General features: G+C 51.9%; 1 protein-coding gene across 1 annotated transcript; it reads left to right on the forward strand.

Moving 5' to 3' along the window:
* Positions 1-4,454: 4,454 nt before the first annotated feature.
* Positions 4,455-14,568, forward strand: NAPSA (napsin A aspartic peptidase). Its single transcript, XM_043598454.1, has 9 exons — positions 4,455-4,561; positions 7,660-7,801; positions 7,889-8,012; positions 8,206-8,324; positions 8,620-8,819; positions 10,618-10,740; positions 10,981-11,125; positions 13,958-14,056; positions 14,259-14,568. Exons 1-9 carry the CDS (start codon positions 4,485-4,487, stop codon positions 14,496-14,498), a joined length of 1,269 nt encoding a protein of 422 aa, XP_043454389.1. The 5' UTR covers positions 4,455-4,484; the 3' UTR covers positions 14,499-14,568.
* The last annotated feature ends 2,955 nt before the right edge of the window (positions 14,569-17,523 follow it).

Consider the following 17,523-nt stretch of genomic DNA (forward strand, 5'->3'; position numbering starts at 1 on the left):
GGACACACTTCAGCTATGTGAGGGCAAGCCTCCAGTGGACATTCAGAACCAATCTGCAGGGCCTCTGCAGTTCCCTTCTCTAATCTCTAAGAAAGCGTGTTCTCACCTTCTCTCTCAAAATCTCCGGCACCCCTCCCCCTCTTCATTCTCACTTCTTCTTTGGCAGAAAAAAATAGAAGCCACCAGAAGAAGACTTCCGTGCGTTTACCCCAGGGACACCACGAGCTCACTTGCAGAGGTACAGGTGAACGGCTGCCCTGCCCATGACCGTGTTGGGACAGCATGTAAGAGGCCTCCCCCACCCCCCCACTTAGGCACCGGATCCTTTCTCCTTCCCGTACTCAAAACTTTCCCTCTTGCAATGTTTCCTCCTCTCTCTTGCATCACTGTTTGTGCAACCTTTGAGCCGTTGACCTTCAAGGATTCCCCTTCACCAAACGCCAGCACGTCCTCACGGTGCTGTTGAGCATACTTCCCGAATCCTGCGTGTGTTGGGCTCACTCCTCTGCCCGAGCTCCCCACCTCTCCCACTTCATAGCTCCATCCGTGAAGATTCCTTTCCTCTAGGCTCCACCTATGGGACTTTCTTGCTACAGCTCTCTAACAGAAACCCAAGTTCAAGAGTTGGGGGCCCCAACCATCTTGAAAGCAGATTCTTTAGCTTTAGTGAAGGCTTTGCACGATGGCCACCTCAGCTGACATCTGTCCGCAACCCCGTGATCCAGAACCGCATGGCCAGGCTGCTTTCAAACTTCTAACCCAGACACCATGAAAAATAATAAATGTGTATTTCTGTTTTAAACCATTTAGTCCGGGGGTGACTTGTTACACAGCATTAGCTAACTAGTACACGCTCCCGAGTCTGCTTTTCTCTGTGTCTTTCCAGTCCTTGCAAATGAGGATAGCATTTACGGTGTTATGATACTGTAAGCATTGCCCTGTTTTTTCTGGAATGCGTTTCTATATTTCTTTTTAACTTTTCTTCTGAGGTAAAACTTCCCTAAAGTAAACCTACCTAGGGGCGCCTGAGTGGCTCAGTCAGTTAAGTGTCTGACTTCGGCTAAGGGCATGATTTCACAGCTCATGAGTTCGAGCCCCACTTTGGGCTTTCTGCTATCAGCGCAGAGCCCACTTCGGATCCTCTGTCCCCTTCTCTCTCTGTCCCTCCCCAGCTTGTTCTCTCTCTCAGAATAAATAAATAAACTTTTAAAAACATATAAAGTAAACCTACCCAAGGTGAAATACAAAATCTTAAACGTACAGCTCAATGAATTTTTACTGATGTATTCACCCATGGAATGCCCACTCAGATTGAGGTAGAGAACATCTCTAGCATCCCTCAAGGCTCCCACGTGCCCCCTCCCAGTCAATACCCTTCGCGAAGGATCACCACTATCCCAACTTCTAAGTTGAGGTTGGTTTTGCCTGTTCTTGAACATAATATGAATGGAATCGCGTGTTTTGGCCTGTTTGGTCTCAAAATACTGTAGATGGGGTAGCTAATAATCATAGATATTTATTTCTCATGGTTCTGGAGGCTGGGAAGCCCACGGATCAAGGCACTGACAGATCGGGTCTGCTTCCTGGTTAATAGCCTTTTCACCGTGTCCACACAAGGGTTGGAGGGGCGGAGGAGCTCTCTATGGTCAATTTTCAAAGGGTATGAATCCCATTCTGGAGGGCTCCACCTTCCTGATTGAATCACCTCCCCAAACCCCCACCTCTAAATACCTTTACACTGGGGGTTCGTTTTTTTTTTTTTTTTTTTTTTTAATTTATTTTTGGGACAGAGGGAGACAGAGCATGAACGGGGGAGGGGCAGAGAGAGAGGGAGACACAGAATCAGAAACAGGCTCCGGGCTCTGAGCCATCAGCCCAGAGCCTGACGCGGGGCTCGAACTCCCGGACCGCGAGATCGTGACCTGGCTGAAGTCGGACGCTTAACCGAATGCGCCACCCAGGCGCCCCTGGGGGTTCGTTTTCAACACTGAATTGGAAGGAGGACACAGACATTCAGTCCATACTAGGCACTCTGTTCTTTCACTTATCATTAGGTCTCTGAGAATTACCCATGTCCTGGGGGCGCCTGGCTGGCTCAGTCAGAAGAGCACATGACTCTTGATCTCTGGGTTGTAAGTCTGAGCCCCACGTTGGGCGTGGAGATTACTAAAAAAAAAAATAAAGACACAAAGTTTATTTTAAAAAATTACCCGTATCATTGCATAACTTATCAGTTCATTCCTTCTTATTGCTGAGTAGTGAGCCACTGAATGGATACCTTCCACAGTATGTCTATTCTCAAGCTCACGAACATACTGGTTGTTTCCAGTTTAGGGCTATCGTGAATAATGCCGCTTTGATTTATTTTTTATTTTTTTTTAAATGTTTATTTCTGAGAGGCGGGGGGGAGAGAGAGAGAGGGAGAGTATGAGCAGGGGAGGGGCAGAGAGAGAGGGAGACCCAGAATCCAAAGCAGGCTCCAGGCTCTGATGTGTCAGCATGGAGACCGATGGGGGGGTGGTTGGGGGGGGGTGGGGCTTGAACTCACAGACCAAGAGACCAAGACCTGAGTTGAAGCCGGATGGAAGCTCAACAGACTGAGCCACCCAGACGCCCCAGGGGACAGGATGTTTCAAGACAATGGAAGAGCTTTTTTTTTTTTTCTTTATCTATCCGATTCCATGTAGCTTTGGTGAGGCTGTGGGGAAATTGGGGTTATTATCGCCCCTGCAGTTGGAAGCCTACATCATCACAAGTTCTCTGGGGAGTAACTAAGCAACATATATCCAGATCTACAGCTTACATCTGCTCATGGCTGGAGTAATTATGGTTCGAGGAATCGTAATGCAGGGACAACGTGTGACTCTTGATCTTGGGGACATGAGTTTCCCCATGTTGCATGTAAAGATTATTTTTAAAAACGAGAAATCGTCGGGGCGCCTGGGGGGCTCAGTCAGTTGAGGGCCTGACTTCAGCTCAGGTCATGATGGCGCGGTTCAGGAGTTCGAGCCCCGCGTCGGGCTCTGTGCTGACAGCTGGGAGCCTGGAGCCTGGATTCTGTGTCTCCCTCTCTCTCTGGCCCTCCTCCACTCGCACAGAAAAATACATATGCAGAAGATTACTGTAGCATTGTTTTAATATTAGAAAAGGGCAGGGGCACCGGGTGGCTCAGTGGGTTGAGTGTCAGACTTTTCGTTTCAGCTCAGGTCATGATCTCACAGGTTCGTGAGTTCGAGCCCAGCACTGGGCTCTGCGCTGATGATGCGGAGCTTGCTTGGGATTCTTTCTCTCCCTCTTTCTATGCCCCTCGTCCGCTCACTTGTGCACTCTCTCTCTGTCTCAAAAATAAACAAACTTAAAATTTTTTTTTATTTTTTTAATGTTTATTTTTGAGAGAACATTAATTTTTTTCATGTTTATTTATTATTGAGGGAATAAATAATAAATTATGTATTAGATAAATAAATGTTTGTTTATTTTTGAGCAGAGGAGGGACAGAGAGAGAGGGAGACACAGAATGTGAAGCAGGCTCCAGGCTCTGAGCTGTCAGCACAGAGCCCAACGCGGGGCTCGAACTCATGGACTGCAAGGTCATGACCTGAACCGAAGTCGGACACTTAACCGACTGAGCCATCCAGGTGCCCAACTTTAAAAAAATGTTTAAATAAAAAAAATGACAAGCTGATTATTGACATGTAAATCTAAGCTAGAAAACCAAAGACCTCAAATTGTTTCTCAGAAATGTTTGTAGCTCCATGATCAGTGCGTTTGTTTAAGAATGCAGATTCTTGGGATGAGCACTGGGTGTTGTATGGAAACTAATTTGACAATAAATTTCATATATTAAAAAAAAGAAAAAAAAAGAATGCAGATTCTTGGGCTCTATCTCAGGCCTTGGGAACCAGAATCTCTGAGCATGGTGCCCAGGAATCTGCATTTTAACTAGACGTTCGGATGCCCATTTAATATTTGAGAAACTTAGTCAATGAAAAAAGGGGCACAATGAGACCCAGAGAGACATTGTCAAATATTTTTATGCTCTTTGCCCAGTTACCACGGGAAGGAGCTCCTCTAGTCTGACCCTCTCTCCCTTCCCCCAGATCCTTCGCAACATCCGCCCATCCCTGCACTTGCCCAAGGAAACCTTGTGGTTAATGAGTCTCAGAAAAGTGAAGTGAAAGTGGTAAACAAAGCAACAGCAGCTACAGGATTAGAAGTGGGGTGGGGGCCGCGGGAGACCGTCCCTGTCCCCTCGCTGAAGTCGGGAGTGAGGCGACCAGTGACACAAGTTGACATTTCTGGTGTCCCTACAAAAATACTCCACACGTCCCTCAAAATACACCACCCGCTTCCCGCTCCTGTCCCCCCTCACCCACAGAGAGACTTCACCTCCCGGGTCACCTCAGAAACCCGGAGGTGGGCGGTGAACAGGGCGGAGTCTCTGAGGAAAGGAAACGGATGGGTCAACCCTCGGGTCCCCAGAGATGTCTCCGCTACCGACGCTGCTGCTGTGGTGGCTGCTGCTGCTGACTGTGGAGCCCGCCAGCGCCTCGCTGATCCGGTACTGGGGACCCCCTACCCCGAACCTGGGATGGACTCTCCCCTTTTGCCCTTCAAGACTGGGGCCCCCAAGTTCAGTGACTCCCAAAGCTGGCACCCCAGGGCCCGTGACTTCTATCTCTTGGGTTCCCAGACCTCCAAATTGGGCTCTCGCCCAGGGTGGGGGGCTTCTACCCCGATGTGTCCTAAGAGGACAGACAGCCCTTTCGGTCCAAGGTCCTCCAATCCTGAGACCCTCAACTGGGGACTCCTCCTTCCCTCCCCTCTCCAGACAACTTTTTGGGAGATCCCACCCTGAGCTCTGATGATCTGGTACTGGGGTTTCCAGACATGCAACTCCCCTGACCCCCAACCCAACAGATCTTGGAGACTCAGAACTGTGACTCCCCCAGCTTCACATCTCCCAGACTGCTTAGGTCTCAAGAAGCCCAGTTTGGGGGACCCCAGGGATCCCTCACTCACCTAGCCTCTGGTGCCTCCCACCCCAATCTCTTACTTCTCCTCTCTTCTCCCATCCCCTGGAACCGGGGCGGGGGGCAGGGAGGGGTCCTCTTCCAGGAAACATTTCCCCCACTTGACGTTCTTGAGCCTCTCGAAGATTGAGTCACGGTGGGGGTGGGGTGGGGGGTGGCAAAGAAGTGAGTGAGGGGGCAGGGCTCCAAGGAGTGATTTTAGGCAGGTACGTGAATATCCCTGCACGTGATGTTTGCTAACCTGCTTCTTGAACCTAATAGATCACGGCCATTTCCCCAGCACAAAGGGCAGTGATTCTCTTCAGAGTTGTTTCAGGGCCAACAGCATCCGCAGGACCCAGGAACTTGTTAGAAATGCAAACCTTCAGGCTCCATCTCAGACCTAATTCATTAGAAACTACAAGTTCTGAATCTCAGCTCTGGGGCAGGGGCTGGCAAACTCTCAACCTAGGGCCAAATTCAACCTGCCGCCTGTTTTTTTGCGAACGAAGTTTAACAAAACCCAGCCACGTTGTCTAGGGCTGATTTTGTGCTATACAGACGGAGCCGAGCAGTTGCAACAGAGGCTGGTGGCAGGCAAAATCTTTACCAAAAAACTTAAAGTTTGAGAATCACTGGCACAGAGAGCTACCTCCTCCTTTTTAGCGGTTGGGGGAATTCCATTCTGCAGAGCCAAGTCCTAGCTAGCCGGTCCCGTCTTCAAAATTAGACACATCCTCACAGACACAGCTTTGTGCACCTGTCCAGTGATCTCCTGTGGATGAAACTCATTGAGCTGAAATGAAGTTGGGTTAAAAGGCGTGTAAGGGCTCAGTGGGTTGAACGTCTGACTTCCTCTCCTGTCGTGATCTCTCAGTTTGTGAGTTTGAGCCCCACCTCGGGCTCACTGCTGTCAGCTGCTGTCATCATGGAGCTCGCCTTGGGTCCTTTGTCCCCATCTCTCTCTCTCTCTGCCCCTACCCCCCAAAAAAGGTGTGTACAATTTTAAGCCCAATGATACACATCTGGCAAATCATCCTCCAGAAAGTTGGTATCAATCGATAGCCCCTAGTCAACGGTGAGTATTCTTAGGTCTTTGCCAATCTACAGGGCGAAAAAAGTTTTCTGACTCTCATCATTTGTATTCTTTTGACAACTATTGGGGTTGGACATCTAACATAAAAAGATGTTATTTGTTTAGAAGCTGTTTGTACTTCTGCAAATTACCTGTTTGTGTCCTTTGCTTATTATCCTGGCAAATGTCAAGAACTGTAATGTTAGCTTGCCACAGTTTTGTAGCTGCTTGTAGAAGACACAAGACCCCTGGGTCAGAGACAAGGACAGGTTATTGCTCTTGGCAACAGTAGTAGCCAGAGTATCAGTTCTCTGATCCCCAGTTCCCACAAGGCAAGATGAAGAGAGCTGGCTGAGATCTGCACATGCAGTGGGGTGCATTACAGGAGGGGAACCCCAAATTTAGGGAACCTGGACCTTTTACAATGGATCATAAACCTGCGTGCTCTTTGGCCCAGAGGGAGACACTGTTTCTCCCCCAAGACTGTTCACTAAATGAAATCCTTGACAAAGGCAGTCAGTCTGTCTGCAGAAATGTGAGAGAACCATGAGGGAATTGTCTTCCAACACCGGGTTGTTTATCTTATTCTTATTTGCTTGTAAAAGCTCTTTGCATATTAGATATATTAATTCTTTGACATACAACCTGTGATTATTTCCCTTAGATTTTTAAAAAACTTTTTAAACAGCTTTGTGTGTTGGGGAAGGGAGTACAAAGGTTTAAAATTTTAGAGTTACATTCATCAATCCTCTCCCCAATGATTTCTGGTCTTGGTATCATGATTTGAAAAATCTTACTCTTCCCAGAGTTATGTAAACATTTTACTTCTCTCTAGTGCTCTCATGTTACATTTCACATTAGATCTTTGATTATCTGCAACGTATTTTATTATGATCTTTTAATGTTCATTTATTTTTGAGAGAGACAGAGACAGAGTACGAGAGGGGGAGGAGCAGCGAGAGAGGGAGACACAGAATCTGAAGCAGGCTCCAGGCTCCAAGCTGTCAGCACAGAGCCCGACGCTGGGGCTCGAACTCATGAACCGCGAGATCAGGATCCGAGCCCAAGTCAGACACTTAACCGACTGAGCCACCCAGGTGCCCCAAGGCATGTATTTTAGTGTAAAGAGTGAAACTGGGATTTGGTGCTTACAGTCTCCCCCACACCAACAGTGAAGAAAATAGTCTCCAACATCATGAAGTGAAGCATGCAAGTGTTTTTTGCCAAGTCTAGTTTCATGTTGGGGTCTTTGAAAGCCTTTGTGAGTGTCGAGTTCCCGAGGATGGCTTATGTTATGTTCTTTGAAATGGCCCTTATTGAAAGACTTTGGGGAAAGTCTGTTTGGGGTGGGCTGGTTCGCTCTTGCAGAGTCTTTGGGGAGATTTGTCATCATGGTTTGATAGGTATTCCGTTGGGTTTCCTGGAAGGTTGTTATTGCAGGGTTTCTGACAATGGCTGCTGTTGTAGGACCATTGAGACGTTTGCTTTGTCGTTCCACCCTATTTGGGAGATTCCTTTATGGAGGGTCTCCAGGAAGAGTAATTTCCTAAGTGTCAGTATCCTCCCCCACAGGATCCCTCTCCGCCGAGTGCACACTGGACACAGGACTCTGAACCCACTGAGGGGATGGGGGAAGCCAGCAGCGGCCCCCGCTTTGGGGGCCCCCTCCCCTGGAGACAAGCCCACAGTCATACCTCTCTCTAACTACATGAATGTGAGTCACAGCCCCAGAGAGTCCTCACCCTCCTCCCCACTTAAGAAGTCAAACCCTTCATTCACCCTCTCTCCGTTTTACCCTCAGGTCCAGTATTACGGGGAAATTGGACTGGGAACGCCCCCACAAAACTTCTCTGTCGTTTTTGACACTGGCTCCTCCAATCTCTGGGTCCCGTCCATAAGATGCCACTTCTTCAGCCTGCCCTGCTGTGAGCTTTCATGAGGGAGGATGAGACTGAACAGGGGTGATGGGAGAAGTGGGGCCTGGGTCTTGGCTTCCCGAGGATTTCTGAGGTGCTGTTCTCTTCTGACATGCCCTCACGGGTCACAAGTTCACAAAGGCAGGAGGCCGCTGGGAAGACTCCCTTCCTCCAGTGACACCTCCCTGATCTTCTGACCTAGGGCTCCACCACCGTTTCAACCCCAAGGCCTCCAGCTCCTTCCAACCCAATGGGACCAAGTTTGCCATTCAGTATGGAACTGGGAGGCTAGCTGGCATCCTGAGTGAGGACAAGCTGACTGTGCGTGACCACTGGCCCCAGGAAGACTTGAGGCTGGGAGAATCCCACTGTCTGAGACGATCTGGCTTAGGGAAGGGGCTTAGGAGGCGGGGCTTCCTGGGGAAATGGATGAAGGGGGCGGGGTTTCCTGGTTAAAGGGGCGGGCTTCCTAAGTGGGGAGGCAATCCTTCCTAGAGGGTTGGGGGCTGTTTTCAGGTGTGTCCATATGGGATTCATGCCTTGGTTTGGAACATTTCAGGGTTATGTAGGTTATGTCCTTCAAGAAGCAACCTGCCCCATTTGAATCTATCCGTAGATTGGAGGAATGATGAATGCATCAGTGATTTTTGGAGAGGCTCTGTGGGAGCCCAGCCTGGTGTTCACTCTTGCCCGCTTCGATGGGATACTGGGCCTTGCTTTCCCCGTTCTGGCCGTGGGAGGGGTCCGACCCCCACTGGATGTACTGGTGGACCAGGGGCTACTGGATAAGCCTGTCTTCTCCTTCTACCTCAACAGGTAATGGGCGAGGGTCTACCTTCCTATGAGTCCTAGCCCCAAGAAAGATGTTGTGTCTGCTTTCAGAAGTCCCATGTCCAATAAAGGAAGTCTCATCTTCCACTCAGGAAGTCACCTACCCAATATAAATAACGCGTGATCAAAAAGTCCCACTCACCGAGCAACCTTAAGACCTACTACAAGCACTCACTGTCATTTTAAATGCCTCATGTTTCAAACCCAAACCAGGAAACTCCGTGCCTTACCTACTCAATCAGGAACTCCCTCTTCCCTGCACACAAAGCCCAAATTCCATTTGAGAATACATTCCGGAAGTCCGAAGCTACCCATTTTAATTGAAGAAGTCCCACCTATCTTTTAGGAAGCTCAACTTTACGCTCAGAAAGCCCCACCCACCATCCAGGAAGGCCCCACCTTCCCTCTGGAGGTCCATCCCCCACAGTCATAAAATCCTACGCCTGAGCAGGTCCCACCCACTCGGGAAGCTCCACTTACCTCTGGAGGGGTCCTCTCCTTCCACACCTCCAGGAATCCCCGCCCTTCTCAGCCAAATCAGGAAGTCTGCCACCTCTGACCCCTGAGACCTACAATTTAGAAAGTCTCACCATGTGCCCAGGAAGCCACCCCACTTCTGCCCAAGTGACACCTGCCAGAGCCAATTCGCAAACCCCAGGGCTCCATGTACACTCCACCCCAGTGGCTCAGTTGGTGAAGAGTCCAATTCTCGATGTCAGCTCAGGTCAAGCTCTTCCGCTGGGTGGGGCGCCTGCTTAAGATTCTCTCTCCCCGCTCTCTGCCCCTCCCCTGCTCCAGTAAGTAACAAATTCCACCCCAGAAGTTCTACCACAGTCAAATCAAGAAGCCCAGGGGGCTGCTGCGTGGTTCAGTCGTTAAGTATCTGACTTTGGCTCAGGTCATGATCTCATGGTTTGTGAGTTCGAACCACGTATCTGATGAGCTCAAGCCCCACTTCAGGTAAAAAAAAAACAAAAAACAGGAGCCCACTCTGGGTGAGCCCCGCTTCCCTCTCTCTCTCTCTCTCTCAAAAAAAAAAAAAAAAATAATAATTAATTAAAAAATTTAAAAATAAAAATAAAAAAGAAGTCCTGTCCCCACTTCAGAAGCCCCCCAGGACCCTAAAAGACCTTCACCAAGAAAAGTCCCATTTCCTTTTCCTTTTTTTGCTTTGCTTCCAGTCCCAACATCTAGACCCTGCCTACATCCCACTACTCCACCCAGAACTGGTGACCTCCCATTGGCAGGAATTCCCTGCTTTTTTTTTTAAGTTTATTTATTTATTTATTAAAAAAGGGTTTTCTTTTTAAATGTTTATTCATTTTTGAGAGACAGAGAGAGACAGTGTTAGCGGGGGGGGGGGGGGGCGGGGGGGGGGGGCAGAGAGAGAGGGAGACACAGAACCCGAAGCAGGCTCCAGGCTCTGAGCTGTCAGCACAGAGCCTGATGTGGGGCTTGAACCCACGAACTTTGAGATCATGACCTGACTGAAGTCGGACGCTTAACCGACTGAGCCACCCAGGCACCCCAAGTTTATTTATTTATTTTTGAGAGAGAGTAAGAGAACACAGTGCATGCGCGTGCAAGCCAGGGGAGGGACAGAGAGAAAAGGGAGACAGACAATCCCAAACAGGCTCCGCAATGTCAGCACAGAGCCTGACACAGGGCTCGAACCCACGAACCATGAGAAATCTCAACCGACTGAGCCACCCAGGAGCCCCAGGAACTCTCTTCCTTGACCCTGCCAGGCCGGCAGGACACTGACAGCACTTTGCCTCTGCAGGGATCCTGAAGCGGCCGACGGAGGAGAGCTGGTCCTGGGGGGCTCTGATCCGGCTCACTATATCCCACCCCTCACCTTCGTGCCGGTCACGATCCCCGCCTACTGGCAGATCCACATGGGGCGGTGAGAGACCTGGCCTCCTAGGTCTGGGAGGAATGGGCCAGAGACCAATCCCCATTGTCCTGGGGAGGAGGGAGCCGGAGGCCTGGACTCCTGCTCTGAGGGAGGAGGAAGCTGGGGGCCTGGACTCCTGGGTCTGGGGGAGGAGGGGCTGGGCCAGGGCTCCTGTGATTGGGGGAGGAGGGGCTGAGGGCCTGGATTCCTAGGACACTGGCTCCAACGTCTACCTTTGCCCCCTCACAGTATGAAGGTGGGCACAGGGCTGACTCTTTGTGCCCAGGGCTGCGCTGCCATCCTGGACACGGGCACATCCCTCATCACGGGACCCACTGAAGAGATCCGGGCCCTGAATACAGCCATTGGAGGAATCTCCTTGCTGGTGGGCGAGGTGAGGACCTAGTGTCTGGTGGGGCTTTGATGGCACACACTGGGCAGGATGCTTCGGGCCCGAGGGTGGGATTAGGTGGTTAAGAGGTATCCCAAGGCAGAAGGCACTGGGCATCACGAGTGACAGGCTGTGGGGCAGTGGTCGGAAGCAAGGACACTTCCTAGGCATCTGCTGCGTGAGTCTGGAGATGGTGATATGGGTTGATTCAGGACTGCATGGGAGTGAGAAGCCTCGGGAGCCTGGGGACATCCGGGGGAGGTACACAGGAAGCTGAGGAATATTTACCATCAGATGGTACTCAGAGCCTTGGAGGGCAGCCGTCTCTGGGAGAGAGGAGGTCTCAGGAGCAGCCTTGGGGAACATCCACATGGAGAAGTAGAGACAGGGCAGGAGCGGTGGCAGGCAGGGGAGGGGCACCTGGAGAGTGGGGGCTCACTGAGGTTGTGCAAAGGAAGCTTCAGGCATGGAGGGGCACGGTGAACGTAAAAGGTGCTCACCCACTTCTCATCAGCAGGCCCTTCAGTTTGGGAGGGGCGGGGGGGGGCAGGGGGCGGGTCCTTCCAGGTAGAAATTTCCACGAGGTCTATCAAATGCCTAGGATGTGGGCTTATAATGAGCCAAGGGAACCAGGTAGATTGGAGTGGTTATGGGCATGGGTTGTCCGGGTTGGAACCCAGCTCTGCCACTGTTTTCTCTTGGACAAGCCACTTAATATTCCTTTGCCTCAGGGCGCCTGGGTGGCTCAGTTGGTTAAGCGTGGGTGCGAGCCCCACGTCAGGCTCTGTGCCGACAGCTCAGAGCCTGGAGCCTGCTTGAGATTGTGTCTCCCTCTCTCTCTCTCTCTGCCCCTCCCCTGCTCACACTCTGTCTGTCTCTCTCTCTCTCAAACATAAATAAAACATTAATATTCCTTTGCCTCAGTTTCCTAACTTCTAAAACAGGGTTACTAATACTCGTGTTTTAGGTATGTTGTGAGGGTTGAATGCATTAGCCTACATAAGGTTCTAAGCTGATGCTCTGATCATACACTGGAAATCAACCTTGTCCCCATTATTCCTTATCTTCCCAACAAGGTAATGACTATTGGTTTTGAAGAAAGACAGACTTCCTGGCAGTTAGTTACAGTGGCCTAACATTGTATTCTTGGGTACTTGGGGGGTGGTGGGATTTGAGGTAACGTGGAGAACAACTGTTCTAACAATCTAAAAAGGGCAGCTTGGGGCGCCTGGGTGGCGCAGTCGGTTAAGCCTGCGACTTCAGCCAGGTCACGATCTTGCGGTCCGTGAGTTCGAGCCCCGCGTCGGGCTCTGGGCTGATGGCTCAGAGCCTGGAGCCTGTTTCCAATTCTGTGTCTCCCTCTCTCTCTGCCCCTCCCCCGTTCATGCTCTGTCTCTCTCTGTCCCAAAAATAAATAAACGTTAAAAAGGGCAGCTCTCAGGATGCCCGGGGGGCTGTCGATTAAGCTTTTTGACTTCAGCTCAGGTCATGATCTCACTGTTCAGGAGTTCGAGTCTGCATTGGGTGAGCTCGAGCCCAGCTTCAGGGTGAGCCAGACTCTCTCTCTCTCTCTCTCTCTCTCTCTCTCTCCCTCCCTCTCTCTCTCTCTCTGTCCCTCGTGGGATTCTGTCTCTCGCTCTGTCTCCACCCTCACTCACTTGCACTCTCTCTCTTTTTCTCTCTCTCAAAAAATAAAAATAAACATAACAAAAATAAAAAGGGCAGCTCTCAGCCACTCAGCTCTGGCTAAGTATTCCCATGTGGGGAAAGCCAGATCTCCTGGTTTGTTGGAGAAAGCTGAAAACATTATTTGAAAGCTCCTGGTTTGGGCCACAGACCACCCCTTAAACAAAGGAAACGAGCCAATCAACAAGGAATGACTGGGTATATAGAGTTATCAAGCCAATAAGGGCAGAAACTGAAAAGAAGGAACAAGGGGGAAAGGAAGGAGGGGGTGACCAAAACCTTATAAAACAAGGTCCTTTGCCTACAGCCACAGGTATTCACCTTTGAATGTCCCCTCTCTGTAAAGAGAGTTTTCATACTGTTTTGTTTTGTGGTTTTTTTTTTTTTTTAAGTTTCTTTATTTGTTTTGAGAGAGAATGCGCGTGCTTGCGAGTTGGGGAAGGGCAGAGAGAGGGAGAGACAGAATCCCAAGCAGGCTCTGTGCCACCAGCCCGATGCAGGCCTCGAACCCATGAACCATGAGATCATGAACTGAGCTGAACCCAAGAGTCGGATGTTTAACTGTCTGAGCCATCCAGGCGCCACCATATTATTCGTAACTTTCTAATTTTCAATAATAAACTTTGGCCCGCTGCTCACTTAAAAAACAAGCAAGCAAGCAAGCCCCTGGTTTGTGATAACACTTACTATGTGTCCAGGCATTCTTCCAAACTAACTTATTATCCACATAACATACCTATGAAGTATTACTATCAACTACACCTTCAAATTGGACACCGCGGCACAGAGAGATTAAGTAACTTGCCTAAGGCTGCACAGCAGCAGACTCCAAGGATACCACCTGCACCACCGTGGGGTACAGTTGGTAACTAATTTTTAAAACATTTTAGACACAGTGCAAGACAACTTAAATGCACCCTGTGGGCTCCATGTGCCTCGGGGCCGGTAGTTTCTGATCCACAAGTAGATGAAGGAAAAGAGGGTTTGATCAAATGGGAGCCTAAAGGAAGTGACAACAACTATGTTAGGGGCGAAGGAAGAGCGGGTGAGGCGAGGGAAGGCAGCAGAACTTGACCGCACAAGACCGTGAAGACCTATCTTGAGCAGAGCGGGAATCCCTCAGCCCCACTTGTTCCTCCTCTCCCTCAGTACCTCATCCAGTGCGAGACAATCCCCACGCTGCCCCCCGTCTCCTTCCTGCTTGGTGGGGTCTGGTTTAACCTCACGGCTCAGGACTACGTCATCCAGGTAGGTGGCCGTCACAAGGCAGTGACGCAATAAGATGGGATTTGAGAGGATGGAGCTGGGAACGAGACATCACTGGGACGGAGTAGGGGCCACAGAAACATTTCTGGTGCCAGGGGTAGTGGGCGGGGCAAAGCTGTGGCTCCCGGGGAAGAGGCGGGTTCGGTGTGCCTGACACCCAGTGGCCCGTTTTGTCGCCTTGCAGATTGTTCGGGGTGGTTTCCGCCTCTGCTTGTCTGGCTTCCAGGCCCTCGACATGCCTTCGCCTGCAGGGCCCCTCTGGATTCTCGGCGATGTCTTCTTGCGGACCTACGTAGCCGTCTTCGACCGCGGGAACCTGACGAGCGGGGCCCGAGTGGGGCTGGCGCGCTCTCGCTTTGGGGAAACCGGACCACGAAGGGGTGGGCCTGCGCAGGCGCAGTTCTCCGGTTGGCGCCTCGGTTAGGCGCATGCGCACCGAGCGGTAGTCGAGGCCCAGGTACTCCGTAAAAAATCCGTTCTTACCATTGACTCTACCTGGGTCACTTTTTTCTTTTTTTTAAGCGCGTGATTTTTGGAGAGAAAAGTTAGTGTCCAGCTCTCTGACTTGAGGAAGAAAGGAAGGAGAAAGGTATCACTCCTTTTCTCCAGGGCAGGGCTCCCGCCGGTGCGGAGGTCTTGTACTACGAATCCCAGGAGGCCCTTCGCCTACGCTGTCTATAGACAGAGGCGTCCGGCACCGCGAAGCCTCATGGACCTTGTATTCCAGGCCGTGTTCTCGTCTTGCCGGGGGCGGGCGCAGCCACAACACGCGTGGGAGGCGACAGGTCGCGACGGCAGCGACAGGTGGCAGTGGGGGGTGGTGCCTGAATCGTAAAGGGCTTTCCAACCCTTGTTTTAAGGGGAGGGGATATGATTCCCGCAGACTTCAACCTCTGTTCTTCCTTTCTCCCCTTGGGATTCCGAGACCCCTGGGTCCGCCATAAAGGCGGGGCTTGAAGCCCCCGGGTTGGGGGAGCTGTGCTGTCCCTCCTCCGGCGATGATGTCATTCCCCCCCTCCGCAGCTTCTTGCTGCCCTGAGCTGCCGGGGCTGGGTCACCCCTCCCCCAACGCCAGCCCCGGATTCCCCCATCCCCGCCCCGCCTCGACTTGGGGTGAGTACGGGGGGAGGGGGAGAAGGCACAGGGTCCGGGGGCGGTAAAACGACCCAAATCCCAGTTTTGGAGGCGAGAGACCCGGGAGATGGGGACTCAAAGATTACAGCGGAGAAATTCTTCCTTAATAACGAGCTTTGGGAGCCAAGGTTCTTGGAAGGCCTGGGGGGACCAAGGATCGTAGGCGGAGAGTCTCCATATTTTCAGCTTTACTGTTCGGGAGACCCTCTTTCCTGGATTTATAACTGATGGGAATGGGGGTGGAGGAACGAGGCTGGGATCCTAGAAGTCGGGAAGCGGGAGACCCTTTCCCAATTCCAGGGCCTTGGAGAATGGGGGAGGGGGGATGAGGGGGGCGCCAAGGATGACAGAGGTGGGAGTTTGGAGCTTTCAGGAATTTTGTGCCTGGAGGACCAGGAAAAGGATAGATTGGGAAGGAGGGGGGGTGGGAAAGGGCTGGAAACCAAGACAGACATTGGTCTACAGCCTCCTGGTGTCCATCGCCCCAAATCAAGTCCGCTTCCCCCTGGTCTGTTTGCAGGGCTGGGTGTCCCATACCCGGAGCCTACATTATGCCTCCAGTCGCCTACCCCATGGGTATAGACTCGAGGCTCACAAATCCCCCACATACCCCGGTGGGTCCTGTAGAGGGCCACGAGGGAGTGGTGGCATTCAGTTTTCCCTGGACCTGATGGAGTCTGGACTATACTGTTACTCCTTGCCCCAGGGCCTCCGCCCCGCTCCCATGGTTTCTAATCTGGAGTCTCATCCCATATCGTCCCCTATGGCAGCCCCCTCGCCCACAGCCCTCACCTTCTCCCACACCTTCTGACCTCTGCAAAAACGCTGATTTGGTAACTGGATCCCGTGCCTGGCTGCTGTCAAAAGCAGAAGAGAAAAGTAGAGTTGGGGGGAGGGGAGAGGATATAAGGGAGCATAGCTGATTTTTAGGTGTTTACCCTAGTCCCTACTCCCACCCCTAGTGCCTACCCAACCCCTCCTCCAGCCACCACCCCCACTCGTGACTTGCTCACTCAACCCAAGCCTCAACCTAAGCCCAGTCCCTCACCTCAGGATTCACTGCTTCTGCCTGGGGATACACCAGAATTCAGGGTAGAGAAGAGTAGGAAGTTTTGATGTCTTTTCTCTGCCTTCCTGGGTCCCATCGGGGGCTTGAGTACCGCCCAAGGTCTGGGGGGGGGGGGGGCAGTGAAGGAAATACCTCCTTGGTCTGCAGGACAGGCTCCACTTCTGCAACTCTCTCCGCAGTGACGCAGCCTCGGGTCCTGGCCAGGATGGGGGTTAGAGGGGGTGATGGAGGGACAGAGACCAAAGGACAGCGGGACAAAGTCCCAAAGAAGTGGAGACAGAGCCTCATAAGGGGATGAAAGAGGCACGGGGAGTGGGGATAGAGACCCGCATAGGGTGACAGAGAGAAAAAGGAGAGAAAGGGAAAAGGCACTTACAGAGGAGGGAGAGAGACGGAGGAGAGGAAAAAGATACTGACAGAGAGGTCGTCAGAGAACAAGAGCAAGGGGGACAGAGATGCAGATGAATGGATAGAGACGGGGGGTGGGGGGTACAGGCTGGGAGAGGGGAGTGGAGGACAGAGACACAAAGAAGAGGGAGAGAGACCCAGGGAGAGGAAGACAAGGGCCTAGGGCAAGGAGGACAGCGCCCCAGAGAGGGAGTGGAGGACAAAGACACAAAGAGAAGAGACAGAGACCGGGAGGGGGCAGAGGCCCAGAGAGAGAGAGAGAGACAAATCCCCGAGAATAAGCTACAGAGACCAGGAGAAAGAGACTGGGGGTGGGGGGACGGAGACACAGTTGGGGGAGAGGAGACTGAACCTTAGGGAGAAGGGAGTAAAGACTCAGAAGGAGGGGAACAGATTCAGAGAACAATGAGACAGAGACCCGGAGGGAGGGTAGAGACTTAGAAAAGAGGGTCCAGAGTCTCAGCGGGGCGAGGGCAGAGACGAGGGGACAAATAAATACTCAGAGAAAGGGGATAGAAAGACATCGAGAGACACAAAAACGGGAGCGGGGGCGGGTGGGTAGGCGATACGAACCAGCCGCCGCACCTGCAGAGGGAGGCGGTGGGCCAGGGATAATGCAGCGGGAGAAAGCCCGCAGCCCCTGACCCGCCCCCTTCGCTCCCGCAGGCACCGCCTCCTCCCGCCACAGCCGGGGCAGAAGCTGAGGCCCCCGCTCCAGCGCCTGCGCCCAGCTGCTCGGTGTCTGGCCAGCCAAGGGGGCGGGGCAGGACACGCCCCTCCACTAGCCCCGCCCCAACCCTCCGCTCCCGCCGGGACTTTCGGACACCTAGCCCCGCTC

The sequence above is a fragment of the Prionailurus bengalensis genome, chromosome E2 (assembly GCF_016509475.1).
Source record: "Prionailurus bengalensis isolate Pbe53 chromosome E2, Fcat_Pben_1.1_paternal_pri, whole genome shotgun sequence".
In the NCBI taxonomy this organism is placed as follows: Eukaryota; Metazoa; Chordata; class Mammalia; order Carnivora; family Felidae; genus Prionailurus; species Prionailurus bengalensis.